The following is a 19,181-nucleotide window of genomic DNA, read 5'->3' on the forward strand; positions in this document are numbered from 1 at the left end:
TGGTGGCAGTACACCTTCCAGGCGAGTTAAACACAAAAGCAGACGCACTCAGCAGGCACTTCGAAGATCAGCCAGACTGGGTGCTAAACGACAAAGTGGTCGAAGATCTCTTCCGTTGCTGGGGTCGTCCAGACATAGACTTATTTGCGGACGACGAAAACGCCAAATGCCACGCCTTCGCGTCCAGGTTCCACCGGCCAGGGACGCAAGGGAACGCTCTCCTGCTGGAGTGGACAGGAATGTTCGCTTATGCTTTTCCCCCTCTGGCACTGATTCCGAAGGTGGTGGCCAAGCTCATCAGATCGAGCATGGACATGATTCTAATTGCTCCGGATTGGCCGCGACAATGGTGGTATCCAGATCTGTTACATCTGTCGCGGTGTCCACACAGACGGCTGCCGTGCAAGCCAGACCTGCTGAGCAAAATGGACGGGAGGATCCTGCATCCCAACCTCCAGTCGCTGAACCTGACTGCATGGCTCCTGAGGTCTTGCAATATGGACACTTAAATCTGCCTCCGGAATGTATGAATATTTTAAGAGAGGCGAAGAGACCTTCCACAAGGACGTCTTATGCGTTCAAGTGGAAAAGATTTTTCATTTGGTGTAAGGACCATGGCTTTGATCCCACCAAAGGGCAAGAAGAGGTAGTCCTACCATACCTCCTATACTTAGCGACATCAGGGTTGAAATACGCTTCTATTAGGGTTCATCTATCTGCCATAGTAGCGTACAGAAAATCACCTACACAAACATCGTTTTTTCAGGTCCCGGTGGTGAAAGATTTCCTTCAGGGATTAAAGAAGGTCTATCCCCCTGTGAGAAATCCTTCTCCTCCCTGGGAGTTGAACCTGGTTCTCTCCAGACTGATGTCTACACCGTTTGAGCCTATACACAAGGCCTCCTTGCAGCATCTCACTTGGAAGGCGGCCTTCTTGGTGGCAATAACCTCTGCGCGCAGGGTTAGCGAGATTCAAGCACTCTGCACCAAGGAACCTTACACTGTGTTTCACCACAACAGAGTAGTAATGAGGGCTCACCCTTCTTTTCTTCCAAAAGTGGTATCGGATTTTCATATAAATCAAACGATTACCCTTCCTTCGTTCTTTCCTAATCCATCGACCCCAGCTGAGAGGTCGTTGCACTCGTTAGATCTTAAACGGGTGCTAAAGTTTTACCTAGAAAGAACAAAGGACACCAGAAAGACAGACCAACTCTTTGTCAATTATGGTGCAATGAGGTCCGGGTTTGCAGCAGCCAAAAGATCCATCTCCAGATGGATTGTCTCTTGTATCAAACTAGCATACCAGCTGGCTGACAAACCTTTGTTGCAATCACCCAAAGCTCATTCCACTAGAGGGAAAGCAGCCACAATAGCTTTTTTGCATGACATTCCTATGTCAGAAATATGCAAGGCTGCGACATGGAAATCAGTCCATACTTTTACAAGGCATTATTGCCTAGAGTCTGATTCCAGAGTGGATTCTCAAGTAGGGCAAGCCTCCTTGAGAAACCTATTTGGGTAGAAAAAGGCCTATTTTTGGGCCTACGGATATAAATGTTATCTGTTGATTCCTTTGCCCGCAGGGATGAGGTGAGGCTCGCTACTCTATTCTAATGCTTATGACTATTGATGAGGATCCCCTGGAAGAGAAGGATTAGTTACTTACCTGTAATCCTAGTTCTCTTCCAGGGGTATCCTCATCAAAGTCATAAGCAACCCTCCCGCCTCCCCGGGCAAAGGACTTTGTTTATTTAATAGGAGATGTTTTTTAACCTGTTATTACCATGGTTTGGTTTTCAGTCTCCGAAAAGAACAACTGACCTAACTGTAACCCCTGAGGCATGATGGGAAGCTAGGGGCAGAGGTGCCTTAAAGGCACAGCGTCAGTTTTAGTGCATTCAGCTACAGGTTAGCTTTTCAGTCTTTTTAGACTGGGATTTTGCAATGCAGCCTGGGAGCTGTATATGCTTACAGTGTGTTATGAGAATTTCTACTGTTTTCTGTACATTAAAACAGTTTCTAAACAAGCATTGGTGTTGTTTCTCATGTTTCTAATACAGAATTCACTGTATTGTGGAAATTCTTCACTGCATATTCCAGCTCTATTGTTTATTTGGCTGCAATTGCTTATTTTTATATATATATATATTTATATATATGTCTATAATATATGTGGGGCACATATAATATATTGTTTCCGGGGTCCCGCGCATGGGCGGGAATATTCTAATGCTTATGACTTTGATGAGGATACCCCTGGAAGAGAACTAGGATTACAGGTAAGTAACTAATCCTTATTTACCTGTAATCCTAGTTCTCATCCAGGGGTATACTCATCAAAGTCATAGGCGACACACCCACCTCCCCGGACGAGCATTATTGCTAAGTTATGATATGTTACTATGGATCTACTCAGGTGTTTATGCACCTCCAAAAAGAACTGACGTAACTGCCACCTGTGGTGCATCATGGGATCAGGGGGTCGCCTTCAGGTCTTAAAGGCACAGTACCCCTACTCTAATGCCTTAAAGGCAAGGTGTCAGTCTTTCTTTGTTTCTTTATACTCTACTGCAGCCTACTGGCTAATGCCTGCAATTACAGGTTTTTCTATGGCAATAAAGTATTGTTGTATGCAAATGTTTACTGCTCTCTTTCTTCCTTAGGGGTTGGGAGAGTATAGCTGCTACTATGCCAACCTATGTAATTTTCAGCATCTTTGTCATTTTGGAAATAGTTTAGGCTGCATGTTTATGTTTTCACATATGCATATGTATATATATATATATATATATATATATATATATATATATATATGTGTGTAATTTTTTTATATGCTCCGGGATCCCGCGCATGAGCGGGGATTATTCATTGATTATGACTTTGATGAGTATACCCCTGGATGAGAACTAGGATTACAGGTAAGTAACTAATCCTTTGTCTCTTCCAATTAGAAGACCATTCCACTGGCTAGCTCAGTATTGTTGTGGCGAAGATTTTGAATGTGTGGAAAGCATGGCCGTGGAAAACCACAACCTGCGTGAAGCACAGCTAAAGACAATAATGTCTCTGCAAATATAAATACTCTTCAATTGTGTATATCAAAAGATTTTTGTGTTTTGTTTAATAAAAAAGATTCATTTGTAACACAAATTCAGTAAACAAAGTTACAAGTTGATGTCACTCTAATATATTCAATCAATATCCATGCTGGTTTAGAACATTATTTGTTAATATGACACAAGCTAACAAAAATCAGTCTATTGCCTACTTACAAGAACCAGTTCAGAAAATCAATCCCAATGCATTTCGGGTTAATACTAAACCCTTCATCAGGGGATGTATAATAAAGTAATGGTAATCAATAATGACTCTATCTTGATGTCCTCCGTCCAGAGTTACAACAAAAATCAGAATAAGTGTCCAATGAGAAACAGGTTTTAGATCATACAAGAGCGATAATAGGATTGGCACTCAAGGGAGGTTAAAAGGTAGAGGAACAAGTAGTGTTAAACCGTCCACTGGGCATAAACTAAAACTATAACCTCTGTGAAAAAACTCACAGGAAGAACGGTACCATGCGATGCATTTAATGAAGTGACATCTGTGAAATTTAAACTTTCTCCTAAAACCACAACCCGAAATGACTATGTGCATGCGGAAATTTGAGAACTGCTTGAGCAGCTTACCCCAACGTTTCACGTCGAAGTTCAAATGCCTTCAATGCTAGTTTTGCTGCAATAACAAAGACACCCCAACTGCGAAAAAAGAGTGTCAGAACCCCATCATTGTCAAAACATGGACTTACTTCCAAAAGAAGTTTGAACCCAATATAGACAGCATTTGAAAGGGGGAGCGAAGTTTTGGGAAATCATTGCATCAGCAAGATGAGCAGCTAGCTTTGATATTCAAATTGAGGATTCAGGACAGGAGCATGACTAGGAAAAATATAAAATGGATTTCAAACACTAAAGTAAAGCATGCTTAATGTAAACACTGTATTCCACAGAAGCAACTCCTACATGACATTTAGCTCAACGGGGAAAACCGCTACATCCAGGTTCATGAGCTACCCGTCTGACACCTGAGGTCTTAATTTGGGTGCCTTTTGAGTTCATGGCTGTTCTAATTGAAGTGTAACATCCCAGCACGTTGTGAAGTGGAAACAATTTGCCACTATGGAGGTTATTTAGAGTAAAAAAAAACTTGCAGTTGGCTTTCAAAATTGTTACGCATATTTGGGAAAGGGAACATGCTTATGGTTGTCTAGAACCATAGAAGGGCAGGGTGTACAGCTTTTTCACATCTGCATGCCACCCTGTAAAGCTATAAGCGACTAGTATTCTTGTTCTCTGGAACTAAAATGGTGGCAAGGGGTGTCTGCATGGCAAAGGAAAGAGTCTGAAATCTAGGAGTCAATGAAACAGTCCTTTTGTGTAGGGATTAGAAAAATGTATGTTTGGCAGACAATTCCCAAATGAAGAGCATTAATATTTTAATAAGCGGTGAATCTCTAAAATGCACTATATTTACAGCTAGCATAGTAACTCCTGTCCTTCATGCACATGAACTACCCTATACCCCTTCATTCCAAGACATATTTAATATAACCTTTATTATTGAGTGGAATATTAAATGAGGTGACAGAAGTTGAATATGGTGTAGAGTGGTAGTGCTGTTTAAGTTGGGCAGCCATTTTAACCAGGCTTCTACCAGTTAAGTACATAGATTTTACAATACTGTAGAACAAGCATTCCAGTACTTTCTTTGAGAGTACCTCCTGTTCACAATTCGAAGGAAAGACCTATAAACATACAATTGCCCCAGTATTGGACTTTCATAGATTCCCATGCTTTGTATCATTCCCCCGTCGTCGGAATGGGAGCTTCGGTGATAGAAAAATATCATAGTAGTAGGTTCAAAAGTGAAAGACAGGCCTAGGCCTCATCTCATTTTGTAGCCTATCCGCCTCTTTTTGTAAAAGAGACCAAAAAATTGCAGCAACCAATCAGAGTAGCCTCACCCCATAGAATCCTCCTGAGAGAGCCTCAGAGCCTCAGATTTTCTACCGCACGTTGTGCTAAGGGAGTCTCAACTGAGCTCTGCTCAGATTTCTCTTCAGTTTTTGGAATGTTCTTCTTTTTCTACTCTAATATGTCTGATAAGGAGAAGAAGGCATTATTCAGAGCTTGTGCTACTTGTTTAAAGAAGAGGCTTTACATTGAGGACAAGCATAAAGACTGCATATACTGCTTGTACCCAGATCACAAGGCCACAGACTGTAAGATCTGCAGAACTTTCTCTACGAAGACCCTGAGAGACAGGGAAAGCCGCTTGTTAACCTGGTTGCCGAAAATGAAGTCTCGTAAGGAGGTTCTGTCATCCGACAGTGAGGAATCTTCCTCAGCTGCGTCCTCCAGAAGATCCAAGAAAAGGGGTAGGTCCTCCCGTTCAACATCATCTGAGCCCCCTGTTAAGGCCGTGCAAATGACCTCTGATAGGTCTGAGAGGCCCAGTCCCAAACAATCTCCTCACCGAGGTGTAAAGGAGAGGCTTGGACGGACTGAGGAGACACAGTCATCAAAGAAGGTACAGAAAACCCTTTCTATTGCTTCTCCACCATCTGAAAAGGAGAAGGTATTCAAGAAACCTTCTACTGTCCCTCAGGACAAAAAATCTCGTCCGTCGACGACGAAAACATCTGGTACGTCGATGACAACATCCAAAATACACTTGGGTTCAGTTACAGCTCCGTCGACGGGACCGTCGATGGCAGCTTCGTCGACGGCGGCTGCAGTGATATCTCCGTCAACGTTTAAGGTACCTGTTCCCTCCTCGTCGACGATGGTGCTTACATCTTCGACGTCGACGATGATGACATCGAAGATAGTGTCGACGGCTGCAGCGTCGACAAGAACGACGACGACAGCTGTGATGATTCTGACGACGAGCTCGTCGACGACACCGTCGATGATCAGTCCACCGTCGACGAGGTCCATCTCTCCGTCGAAGGTCCCGTCAACGTTCCCGCCGCCGCCGAGTTCGTTGACGTTTCCGTCGTCGACGTGCTGATCGACGACTTCGTTGACGATTCAAAGGGTCCACATTTCTATAAAGAGACAGCAGATCACTCCAGAGATGACATCTCCTCGCAGAGTAACACCCTTGCCTCCAACTTTGCTTTTGGAGGAGGAATCAGATGATGAGGATGGCCCTCATGGGGATGCTTATTGTCCAGGTTTGCTCCAAGAATACGGTTGATGCATATAATGTTCCACCTCCAAACGTCACAAGCACTCTTGTATAAATACACAGAGTATTTGAGCCTTTAGGCGAGGGAAAAACAGGGAAGGAAGGGGAAGGGACAGCAAGGAAGGGATAGACCTGTAACGACAAAGCATATACTTAGAAAACAAGCAGTACACATCAGGCTACTCTCTTATAATCTCACTAAAGCTTGGGTTTACCTGTGGGGATAATGGGACATGAACTTGAGTAGAAAGTATTGTCAATCACCACCTGTCCTGACTGAAGTGCCTGATGGAACATAAACAAAAGGTCATAAGTCAGTCACACTCTCATATGAAACAAACAACCATATTAGCAAATCCCTTTCCAACTCGTACCATAACAGAGGTAATAGATACAGTGTATGAGTTCTGGGTTCTGGTGGCAGGATTCCCCCTGCTGTAAGGAAAGAAAACCCAAGTTCCTCTTGAATAGGTTTAAATGAAAGCAAAAAAAGAAACAGCACCTTGTAATCCCAGAAACGGTAGTGTGTAGGGAGCAAGAACCACAACACTCTGCTCTGTCGACTAAATAGGGTTTGCAACCTAAGGATCCCAACAATGATAAAATAAAGTTCTCTCAGCAACAAGTTTCTGGACAGTACAGACACGGCAGTGAGGAGAACATAACCCCTTCACTCCGCTCTTTGTAAGGAGTTGACGAAAGTAAAAGAAAATGCCTGTCTCGCGGTAGTGCGTAGCTGCGTCCGCCACTGCGCTCCGCTGACATGAAACCCAACAAAAAGCTATTAGAAGTTAGAAGCACTTCTAAAGCATGGAACGGCAACGCGTAGCCTTAACTACCGCGTTCCGCTCCCACAACAACAAAGTCGATGACAAAGTCAATGATCCACTGAAGGCGCGGCAAACAGCAAGCGCCGTAATCGCGCAACAGTTTCCCCGAGCTCCCCGATCCTACCTTGATGAGGGGACCCGGTCGAAAGCTCTCAAGCAGAACACCAAGCGGCGAAAACTCTTGCGGCGTGCAGAAGACTTCCCTTCCTCCAGACAACACGGAAGTCGATGGAATTACACGCAACAGGAAGCGTGTCGAATGTTTACAAATACCTCCCATTCTCCGAGGAGTCTGAGAGATGTAGTTCCTTTGTCAGGTCCTTGTTTCCCGCCGTGCAAACTACTATGAATACTCGCACATCTCGCAGTATTGCAGGCGCAACATGTGAAACCTGACACTTATAGCCCATCCCAACTTCAAGTGAAATACCAAGATTCAGACTCTGACGACTACTATACGGAGGAACGTCATTTTGTTCCGCAAGAGAGGCCTCAACAACAATCTCGTTAAGACATGGTTGCAATGCCGTCCTCTCTCATAACGGACTTGCAGATGATGCTACAGGACTACAAGAGAAGGTTTCCGTCTCAAGCTTCGGACCAGCAAGTGCAGCCTCCTCCTGCATCCATTCCTGCCAATCCTCCAATTACAGTGACACCTCATGTTTCTCGAGCTTCAGAACCAGAACCAAGAGAAAGCCATCGGGAAGTTATTGCTGTTCAGGATGATGATGACTCATCTGATGAAGATCATCAGGCAGATCAACCCCCAGACCAAGACAGAGATTGGGACGAGTATGTTATTTAAGATCCAGCCTCACCATTGCCGGATCCTGCATAACCTTATGGAGAGGGCGTCCAAGAGGTTTGGTCTTCCTGTTACAACAGTACAGTCAGACTGTTTCCTTTACGATTTCAAGGAGCCTTAGAGAAAATCCATCTGTTCAATACCTATAGTCGAACATGTGTGGTCGGAAGGTACTAAGGTGATGCAGAATCCAGCTACAGTCATTCCTGTTCTTCCCCGGCTGGAGAAAAAATATAAAGCTCCAGAAAACAGTCCCGCTTGCCTGACTGGTCAACCGAAGCCGGACTCAGTTATTTCCCAGGTAGCGCAAAGAAAGTCCAAAAATCTATCAGCGCCCTTTGCGACACTGCCAGACAAAGAAGGGAGACGCCTGGACAATTTGGGAAAGAGGTTCTCCTCAATGTCTAGCTTACTAGTTCGAGCTGCTAATGCTCTTGCAATCCTGGGTAGATATGATCGCCAGATGTGGTGCGATTTATCCCCGTTTGTTGACCAACTTCCGGATGGTGCAAAGGAAGAGGCCAGGAAGATACTGGAGGAAGGAGAACGTTCCTCTTCGGAAGTGATAGATTGTGCTATGGACATAGCAACCACCGCTTTTCGAGCTCTAGCGGGATCAGCAGTTTTATGGCGTCAGGGCTGGCTTTGGTCAACCTGATTTCGCCAGGAAGTTCAAAATAAGATCTTGGACTTACCTTATGACGGAGAAATGCTTTTTGGAAAGCATATAGATGATGCCCTTCAAGACATCAAAAAGGACACGGACACGGCAAGGTCCTTGGGGACATTGCATTACCGCAAGGTTCCTTTCAGTGGTGCGAAAGGGAGAGGTTTTTCATCGTACAGTGGTGGCAACCAACAACGCTACTCTTCTTACTCACAGTCCTCTCAGTCATACAAGCCCCAATACTCACAGCGCCAAAGTCAATTGGCGTCTTTCTCTCGCCAACCATCAAGAGGACGACAGGGACGTCAGGGGAGAGATACTTCTAAGCGACAATAGCGACTTCATGGCTCTGTCTACTGTTCCTCCCCCTCTAGTAACATCAGTGGGGGGCAGGATATCAGAATACCTCCACAACTGGAGAATTATTACATCGGATCGGTGGGTCCTCAACATCATTCAATTCGGCCACATTCTGGAGTTTCAAGAATTTCCACCATCCAGAGCTCCTCATGCCACGGAATCAAAACTTCTAAATCTTCTGCGTCTCGAAGTTCACCAACTGCTCATCAAAGGAGCAATAGAATCGGTTCCTCAGACCCAACGAGGGAAAGGATTCTATTCCAGGTTCTTACTGGTTCGCAAGACAGAAGAAAAGTGGCGCCCAATTCTAGACCTGAGGGAGCTCAACACCTATCTCATAAAAACTCTCTTTTTGGATGGTTTCTCTCTAGGATATATTGCGTCTCCTAAATCCTGGCGATTATATGGCAACTCTGGATCTAGAGGACGCATATTTTCATGTGCCCATTCATCCGGCCCACAGGAGGTATCTTCGCTTCACAGTAGCCAAGAGCCATTTTCAGTTCAAAGTCCTCCCTTTCGGACTAAGATCTGCACCGCGGATATTTACAAAGGTATTGGCAGCAGTGGCAGCTTTTCTCAGAAGACAGTCTCTGCATGTGTTTCCCTGCTTGGATGACTGGCTGATAAAAGCTCCATCCTCTCGAGCAGCCTCAAAAGCAGTCGAGGATTGTATTCAACTTTTCAGTCATCTGGATCTGGGTCTAAACAGAAGCAAGTCTGTCCTTCTTCCGTTCAGGTCGGCAAGATATCTGGGTGCAATGGCGTCAAGCAGAGGGGTCTTTCGAGGACAGGATACAGATTACTCCTGTCATGAAGAAGGCAATCAGGTGGTGGACTATAGCAAGCAATATCGAGGAAGGTCTCTCCTTCACGGTTCCTCCCTCTCCGTTAGTCCTGACCACAGACGCTTCTCTAGAAGGCTGGGGAGCGGTATTACAGGATCTTCAAGTGAGCGATCACTGGTCTCCAGAGCTTCGCACCTCTCACATCAACCTACTGGAACTGCGAGCAATTCGTTTAGCTCTACAAGCTTTCCTTCCAAAAATTTGAAATTCTACAGTCCTGGTGCGTACAGACAACACATCGGCCATGCATTATGTGAACAAGCAGGGCGGAACAAAATCCAAACTTCTTTCAAAGGAAGCACAGGAAATCTGGAAATGGGTTATTCGACACCAGATATCTCTCTCAGCAGAACATCTACCAGGTTCCCTCAATGTGGAGGCGGATTCATTGAGCCACCTAAGATCAGTCTCCCACGAATGGGAATTGGATCAGAGAACTCTCGAAAGAATATTCTCTTGTTGGGGCACTCCTCTTATAGACCTGTTCGCGACTCCACAGAACAGGAAATGCCAAATCTACGCAAGCAGGTATCACCATCGAGGGTCGTTGGGGAATGCCCTTTCGATAGCCTAGTCAGGCGCATTTCTTTACGCCTTTCCACCGATTCCTTTGATACCAAGGATACTGAGGAAACTCAAGACGGAACCCTGCACCATTATTTTAATAGCCCCAGCTTGGCCTCGCCAATTTTGGTTCACAGAGCTCCTCCTTCTATCTCAGGATCAACAAATTCTCCTACGTCCCATTCCTACCCTGCTGACGATGTCCCAGGGCCAAGTAATGCATCCGGACCCAAGCTCTCTGCCATTGACAGCTTGGCTCCTGAGCACCGGGAGTTCAGTGCTTTAGATATCCCTCAAGGTTGCAAGGACATTTTAGCTCAAGCTCGAGCTCCTAGTACAAACAGGACCTATCGTGCAAAATGGAAGCGTTTTTGTGCATGGTGCCAAAAGGAAAATCTTCATCCTTTTACTTCAGCTCCTCATAAGATCTTACCGTACATATTGTCTTTGGCCAAATCAGGTCTTCAACACTCCTCCATTAAGGTGCATCTGGCAGCGATATCTAGGTTCAGACGAACAACCTCTGGCCCTTCTCTTTGGTCCGCGAGGGGGATTAAGCAATTCCTGAAGGGTCTATTCAGGGCTTTCCCTCCGGTGAGACCTTGTCCTCCAATTTGGCAACCCAACCTGGTCCTTGCCCATCTCACGAGGGCTCCTTTTGAACCGATACATAAAGCTGACATGAAGTTCGTGTCCTGGAAAATTACTTTTTTTCAGGCGATAACGTCAGCCAGGAGGGTTGGAGAGCTTCAAGCCTTTTTTACAGTTCAAAAGGGAATCTTTGATCTTACTGACAAATCCGAAATTTATCCCAAAAGTCCCTTTGGATTTTCACCTAAATGAGCCTAAAGTACTAAACACTTTCTTTCCTCGACCTTTATCTCTGGCGGAGAGGTCTCTCCACACTTTGGATGTCCAAAGATGCCTGAAGTTCTATCTTCTACGTACAAAAGAATTCAGGAAGACTTCGCAACTTTTTGTCGCTTTTAGCGCTCCAAGGAAAGGTTTACCCTTGTCAAAGCAGGGGATATCACGTATATATATATATATATATATATATATATATATATATATATATATATATATATATATATATATATATATATATATATATATATATATATATATATATACCCATTTAAATAGATAATATGCATATACATATACATGGGCAGCCTGAAAACATATTACTAGGCTCCAAAACTGACATCATTGCATGTAAATCTTCTACATTTGAAAAAATAAAGACATACAAGTCACAATATACATATGATATATATTAAGAAAACTGCCCTGAGTTTGCTTTGAAACACACAACCTTTATTTTCAAATGTAAAAAGGCAAGATCATAGAGGCAGATTAGCCTAGACAGGCTGCATAGAAAATAATTGGAAAATTGGCGCCGTGTCTTTAACCCCTTCCACGCTCATGACGAGCTGGGCTCGTCATGGTGTAGCCTCCTCGCACGCTCATGACGAGCCCAGCTCGTCATGAACAATGGAAAATGTGGGATCCCAGCACCGGGGGGGAAAACGCATAGCAGCCAAGTGGTTAAGACCTTCAGGAACCCCCAGGCTCCCATCATGCACCACGGGTGACAGTTAGGTCAGTTCTTTTTTCCGGCTCCTTCTCTGAGGATCCTGGAGCATTGAGCTTGCCAGTTAGTGATGTTTTATCATTTTTTCTGTTTTCACTCGACGTCTCTAGTACTTAGCTTACTAATACTACTATTATTTCTGACCTTTGGCTATTTTTTCCTGTCAAAACGCCAGCCTTATTTAATAAGTGCCCGGCTGTGGAAAAAAGATGGCTAAATCAGACCCTCACTTGGTCTGTATTGCTTGTTTACCCTTATTTCACAAGCCAGACCAGTGTTACCACTGCATCAAGTTTCCAAAAAGAACCCTTAGAGAAAGGGAGAAGATTAAGCTGCACTCCATGCAAGAGAGAGGAAAAGAAACAGCAAGTGGGCGAGAACATCCCTCAAGGAAGCTCCCCTCTCAAAGATAGTTGGAGCGCAAAGAAAAATCTGAGAAAAGGAGACATCGGCCTCATACGCCGTCGAGGGACAGATCGACATTCAAAATACCTTTGTGCTCTGAGTCGGCGTCGAAATATACGTTGAGACATCCTTCGCCGTCGAGACATCCTTCTCTGCCGAGACAAGGTGAGAAGACCCATAAGATGAAGTCGACACCAAAGCGTAGGCGGTCCAAGTCTGGCTCGCCTACGACGTAAAGAGGCCGGGGCTCGACGTTGACACATCTACTTCGAATCCCACCGCTGAGAGGGACCGCGCCGACGTCGAGAGGTCCAATTGCATTAACATCGAGCCGAACACCAAGGGCTTCGATGCCGGAGAGACACAGGCATTCGATGTCGAGACGCATGACGTCGACACATCCGTCGCCGAGGAGGTAGACATCGAGGAGGTCACTGTCGGCGGTATTGATGTTGAGATCTCGAAAAATGCCCCGTGTCTAGAAGAAGGTCTCGATGTAGGTCGACTTCGAGAAGGTCGACGTCATTACAATCAGATCCTGGGTCTCCTCTGAAAGACACGAGCGTGCCACTCCACAAAGGTCCCCATCTGTAAGAAGGCGGTCATCACGCTCACCTAGGAGTCGGGAATCCAGATCTCGACACCGCTCTCCTAGAAGACGGAGCCATAGATCTTCTTCATGGTCTCCTACTCTTTCTTCCTCTCCTCCGAGTAAAATATCACCCATTGATGATATTCTGACTCTCAATGAGGTTCTCTGCTGAGGGGCTGCAAAACTTCACATTGAAATGCCTGTCTCCACCACCAAGACATCAGTCATCTTGAAACACTGCACCAAAGGTCTTCCTCTAGACCATTGCTTCCTCTAGTGCCTGGATTGCTGGAGCCTCCTCTGCAAAAATTGCTTACTCCAGCAGCGGTGGGGGCGGCCCCATCTCGGATCACTAAGAAATATAAGGCTCCTGAGAACGACCCCTTTTTTCTGAGGGCTGACCCTCCACTGGACTCCGTCCCCCCAGATAGAGACAGTAAGGCCATGGATTCTGTCGGCAAGAGAATGTGCACGACCTTGGCCTTGCTGGGTCGGCATGACCGTTCTTTGTGGGACTCTCTTTCACGCTTCACTGAGAAGCTCCCAAAAGAAGACAAGCAAGATTTCCTGGAAATCCTGCATGAAGGTGGCTTGGTAGCCAATCAAATTATCAGTGCAGTGGCTGATGCCTCTAATCTCGCTCTCCATGGTTATGCTCATGGGCTTTGTGCCTGTCTCTCTGCCTGGCTGAGATTGACGGTTCTGAAGCCAGAGGCACAACATCGCATTCTCAATCTCCCTTTCACTGGCACATCACTCTTCGGCTCCCGTGCCAATGACGAAATGTCCAGGATGAAGACCGAACTGGATACGGTGAAGGCGGTTGAGCTCGAGAATAGGAAGGACTTCAAGCAACGCTACCGCCCTTACTATCGGTGACAATACCAACAGAGGGTTCAAACCCCTCAGTAGTCCTCCAAGCAAAATCAAGGAAGATCACAATCCTACCAGTGATGTCCTGTTCGAGGAAGAGGAGGGAACTCCAGATAGTCCACACTTGCTGCGAAGCAACAACAAAAGCAGTGAGTGCTTGCTTCCCCTAACTCCGTTACTCACTCCGTTGGGGGGAAGTGTCTGTTTCTACCTGGAAGAGTGGACCAAGATCACACTAGACAAGTGGGTGCTGAACATTGTAAGGAATGGGTATACCAGCAGGTTCAAGTCCCCTCCACCTTCTATTCCTCCTCAAAAGACTATCATCCATCGCATAAATCTTCTGAAAGAGGTGTCCGTGCTACTCCTAAAGGAAGCCATCGAGGAGGTCCCATGACATCAACGTCGGCAGGGGATCTACTCTCAATATTTTTTGGTCCCAAAGAAAGGTCCAAACAAGGAGTTCAGGCCTATACTAGATCTCAGACGTCTCAACAAGTTCATTCTGAGAGAGAGGTTCAGAATGCTGGCATTCCATCAAATAATCCCGCATCTACATCAAGGGGACTGGATGTGGTCCATAGATCTTCAAGATACCTATTTCCACATACCAATCTCTCAAAAGCATCGGAAGTTTCTAAGGTTTTGCATCCAATCAGACCACTTCCAGTTCACTGTCCTGCCCTTCGGTCTGAATTTGGCTCCTCACACATTCTCAAAGTGCATGGCAGAAGTAGCTGCTTTCTTGAGGAAAAAGCGAATCTTCGTCTACCCTTACCTGGACAACTGGCTTCTCAAGAGTGCGTCACCAACTCTTCTGCAGCAGTACCTCGCGTACTGCGTTCAACAAATACATCAGCTCGGTCTACACGTAAATTTTAAAAATCCATCCTCAATCCAACACACAGGATACACTACCTAGGCGCTACTTTGGACACAGTCAACGCAAGAGCATATCCTTCGGAGAAGAGACTATCATCCATTCTCCACAAGTGTCAAACTCTCCTGAAGATACCTCATCCCAGGGCCAGGCAGATCTCATCTCTACTGGGTTCGATGGCTTTGTGCATTTTTCTAGTTCCAAACGCCAGACTTCACATGAGACCTCTACAGCAGACTCTGGAGGATCAGTGGTCCCAAATCTCCAATCATTGGGTGGACACTTTAATTCTACCTCTGTGTCCGTTCTCCATCAGATGGTGGATGCGATTGATTCATCTCAACGTAGGAGTCCCCTTTCAAGAGGAAATGCCCAAGCAGACTCTGGTGACGGATGCGTCCTTTCAGGGATGGGGTGCTCATATGGGACCACTACAGATCGAAGGAATGTGGTCGGAGAAAGAGCAACTATACCACATACACATGCTGAAACTTAGAGCGGTACATTTAGCTCTGAAAGCGTTTTTTCATTCCATCAAATCGACTGCTTCCTCAGACGGACAATGCAACAACGATGTATCACCTGAACAAGCAGGGGGGCACCAGGTCCAGACCCCTGTCGCTGGAAGCACAGGCGAATTGGAAGTGGCTTCTGGCATGAGACATGAAAATCTCTGCAATTCACTTACCAGGCATCCACAATGTCCAAGCGGACGACCTAAGCAGACATTTCGCAGAAGCACACGACAGGGTGCTAAAACAAGAAGTGGTGCAAGACATCTTCCACAATTGGGGAACACCAGACATCGATCTCTTCGCGGACAGCAAAAACCCAAAATGCTGAGTCTTCGCCTCCAGGTACCCGCAACCAGGCTCCAAGGGGAATGCTTTGTTGATAGACTGGTCAGAGACATTACTCTACGCTTTTCCACCAATTCCCCTCATTCCCATGGTGATCAGGAAACTGTACAAGCCCAAGACAGAGATGATCCTGGTTGCTCCAGAGTGGCTTCGCCAGTGGTGGTACCCAGACCTTCCTCACCTGTCCAAGGTACCACACAGGAGGTTGCCATGTCATCCGGATCTGCTGACCAAGGCGGGCGGCAAGGTGTTCCTCCCCAACCTGCCATCCCTGAGGTTAGCAGCATGGCTCCTGAGTTCATCCAATATGGACATTTACGCCTCTCTCAAGACTGCATCAGATCTTGAAGGAGGCTAGGAGACCTTCTACGAGGCAGTCTTACGCTTTTAAGTGGAAGCGTTTTTACATGTGGTGTACTGCTGAAGGTCATTATCCTGTTCGAGGTCAGGAACAGGTACTGTTACCATACTTAGTGTATTTGGCCAAAGCAGGCTTGCAATACTCCTCCTTAAAGGTTCACCTGGCAGCGATAACAGCATATAGAAAGTCTCCCACTCAGGCTTCTTTCTTTCAGATGCCAGTTGTTAAAGATTTCCTGGAGGGTCTCAAGAAGGTCTATCCTTTCGTTAGGGCTCCATCTCCTCCCTGGGAGCTGAATATAGTCCTCTCTAAACTAATGGCTCCCCCATTCGAACCCATTCATGAAGCTTCCCTTCAGCATCTTTCGTGGAAGACTGCTTTTCTCGTGGCAATCACATCGGCTCGCAGGGTAAGCGAGATACAAGCCTTATGCTCTACAGAGCCTTATCTTGTTTTTCACGCGAAGAGAGTGGTGGTACGTACTCACCCGAGGTTCCTTCCTAAGGTGGTCTCGGATTATCACATCAACCAGTCAGTTACTCTTCCTACTTTCTTTGCAAACCCTGTCACTCCTGCTGAGAGAGCTCTGCACTCTCTAGACCTGAAAAGAGTGTTAAAATTCTATCTTGATAAAATAAAAAGTGTACGAAAGTCTGACCAACTGTTTGTGAATTATGGTCCGTTAAACACTGGTTTCCCTGCCTCTAAAAGGTCCATTTCTAGACGGATAGTCATGTATAATGTTATCTTATCAACTGGCACATAAGCAGCTCCCGGGCAATCAGAGGGCCCATTCTACAAGAGGCAAACTGCTACTATAGCAATGCTTAGGAATGTACCTATTCAAGAAATTTGTAAAGCAGCCACATGGCGTTCGGTTCATACTTTTGCACGCCATTACTGCCTTGATTCTGATACTCAATCGGATGCTCAGTTCGGTCAAGCATCCTTGAGAAATTTGTTTGGGTAATATATGTTGGTAAAATGTTTTGATGCTGGTATTCGTCTGCAGGGTACGGGGATGGGCTTCCTACTCTATTCAGTGCTTATGACTATTGATGAGTATCCCCTGGAAGAGAAGGAAAAGTTACTTACCTAAAATCCTAGTTCTCTTCCAGGGGTATGCTCATCAAAGTCATAGGCAACCCTCCCGCCTCCCCGGACGAATACCATGTCTATATATATATATATGTACCTGTTACCCATACTGTGATTACACTGTTATACGCTGTCCAAAAGAACTCACCTAACTGTCACCTGTGGTGCATGATGGGAGCCTGGGGGTTCCTGGAGTTCTTAAAGACACAGCACCAATTTTCCAATTGTTTTCTGTGCAGCCTGTCTAGGCTAATCTGCCTCTATGATCTTGCCTTTTTACCTTTGAAAATAAAGGTCGTGTGTTTCAAAGCAAACTCAGGGCAGTTTTCTTTATATATATCATATGTATATTATGACTTGTATGTCTTTATTTTTTCAAATGTAAAATATGTTCATGCAATGAGGGCAGTTTTGGAGCCTAGTAATATGTTTTCAGGATGCATATGTATATGTATATGCATATTATCTACATATATGGGTATTTATGTATATATATATATATATGTAGATATATGCATATTATTGACTATTGCTCTGGGGTACCCCCACGTGGGCGGGACTATTCAGTGCTTATGACTTTGATGAGTATACCACTGGCCTGGAAGAGAACTGGGATTACAGGTAAGTAACTTATCCTTGGGAACTAGTCATAGGATGTTAATAGCTGGGGCCTTTTGTACTTAAGTTTCTACCTTTTTATGGATAATTTGTAGACTCAAAAGGGCACAACGCTGGAATATTTGTAGATGTTTTACCTCTTATTAATTTATTTCTTTATTTCTTTTAGTCGTTCACCATCGGGAAGTCCTGCAAGGAGTGACATTCCAGAAAGAGATGACTGAAATTGTGTGTTCTCTCAACTTTGGAAGAAAATTATTTTGTTTACATTAATATAAGGGATTTTTGTGATGTCTGTTTTTGACATTCATGGGCCTGAAAGGTATTTTCTGCCCTCTAACTATTGGGTTGTTTGAATATATTAGGATGCTTTGTAAAATAATTAGCAAGTTGCATATTTTGTGCTGTTTCGCCATCTAAATGTGGGATTTTGTATCTGGACATTAAAATGTGCACTTCCACTTAAGCCTAATGATATTTTATAATAAATTCAAGCTTTCCGAAACTTGTCATTCCTTTCACTTTCCTTGCATAAATATGTGGACCTTTTCTGTCTTGCTTATGTGACAGTTCAGATTCTCTGTAGAACTTCATCAGAACAGGTGCAGTCCAGACCACAAACTGTTTTTATGACCACAAAAGCATGACATTAGGGCTACTGTGTTCACTTATCCAACCACACACTTTGTCCTCCATCTGCTCCCTATGCCCCATAAACTAGTTATTTTGCAGCATCTCTAGATTAACTTACTATACAACATTATATGTAGTGGCTGGGCTTGTTTTAGCATCTTGTTTGTATCATTCAAGGTTTTTGAGAGTAGGAGGAGCCAGTATGAAGTTGACCTGAAGCTCACAAAAAAAGTTACAGCCACTGATTTTTTTTTCTCCATGAGGTTTCAAAACACTTTAGCGGTGAGGGATCAGAACTGTCCAGAGAAGAATACAAGTTATTCATTTCTGCCTGGTTCCACAAAAGAAAGAAGCCAAAGATTCTTAAATGAAGATTTCAGTGGCAACAAACTATTTTTGTTATAGCACTACCTGAGTCTGTGCACGCACCTCAAAGCAGGCAATTTATAATTGTTACCACATGTGTTCTCTTCCTATGCCCCCCTTCAATGTTGTCCAGGCTAAATGACCCGTGGGAATACTAATGCTTGTGTAATGCCATGGTTCTCTATAAGACTGCCAAGCTTGAACTGTTTCTCAGCTAAAAAATCTAAAAATAAAAAAAAAGCTTGCATTTTCAATCAGTCAATCAATCGGGGTTTATAAAGCGCGCTACTCACCCGTGAGGGTCTCAAGGTGCTGTGGTGTGGGGTGGGGTGCAGCTCCGGATCAGTTGAAGAGCCTGGTCTTGAGGCACTTCCTGAAGGTGTGCAGAGTGGGGGAGCTGTGACGTAGGAGAAGGCTCTTCTGCCTGCTCTGGTTCTGCGGATGCGTGGGGTCTCTGCCAGGGCGAGGTCGGCGGAGCGGAGGTTCCTCTTGGGTACGTGGAAGGAGACTTTCGTTGAGGTATTTGGGTCTGATGTGGAGAGATTTGTAGGCGCGGGTAAGTAACTTGA

The 19,181-nt window shown here is 45.0% G+C and overlaps 1 protein-coding gene across 3 annotated transcripts in view; it reads left to right on the forward strand.

Moving 5' to 3' along the window:
- The window catches only part of LOC144763429 (serine/arginine-rich splicing factor 7-like), a 277,744-nt gene extending 259,626 nt beyond the window's left edge, over positions 1-18,118 (forward strand). For all 3 annotated transcript variants that reach the window (XM_078649017.1, XM_078649016.1, XM_078649018.1), the window contains one exon: positions 17,783-18,118. In XM_078649017.1, the coding sequence (XP_078505143.1) occupies positions 17,783-17,837 (55 nt within the window). In that variant the 3' untranslated portion in view covers positions 17,838-18,118. The remainder of the gene's footprint in view (positions 1-17,782) is intronic.
- Positions 18,119-19,181: the final 1,063 nt, after the last annotated feature.

Source organism: Lissotriton helveticus, chromosome 6, assembly GCF_964261635.1.
Source record: "Lissotriton helveticus chromosome 6, aLisHel1.1, whole genome shotgun sequence".
NCBI lineage: Eukaryota > Metazoa > Chordata > Amphibia > Caudata > Salamandridae > Lissotriton > Lissotriton helveticus.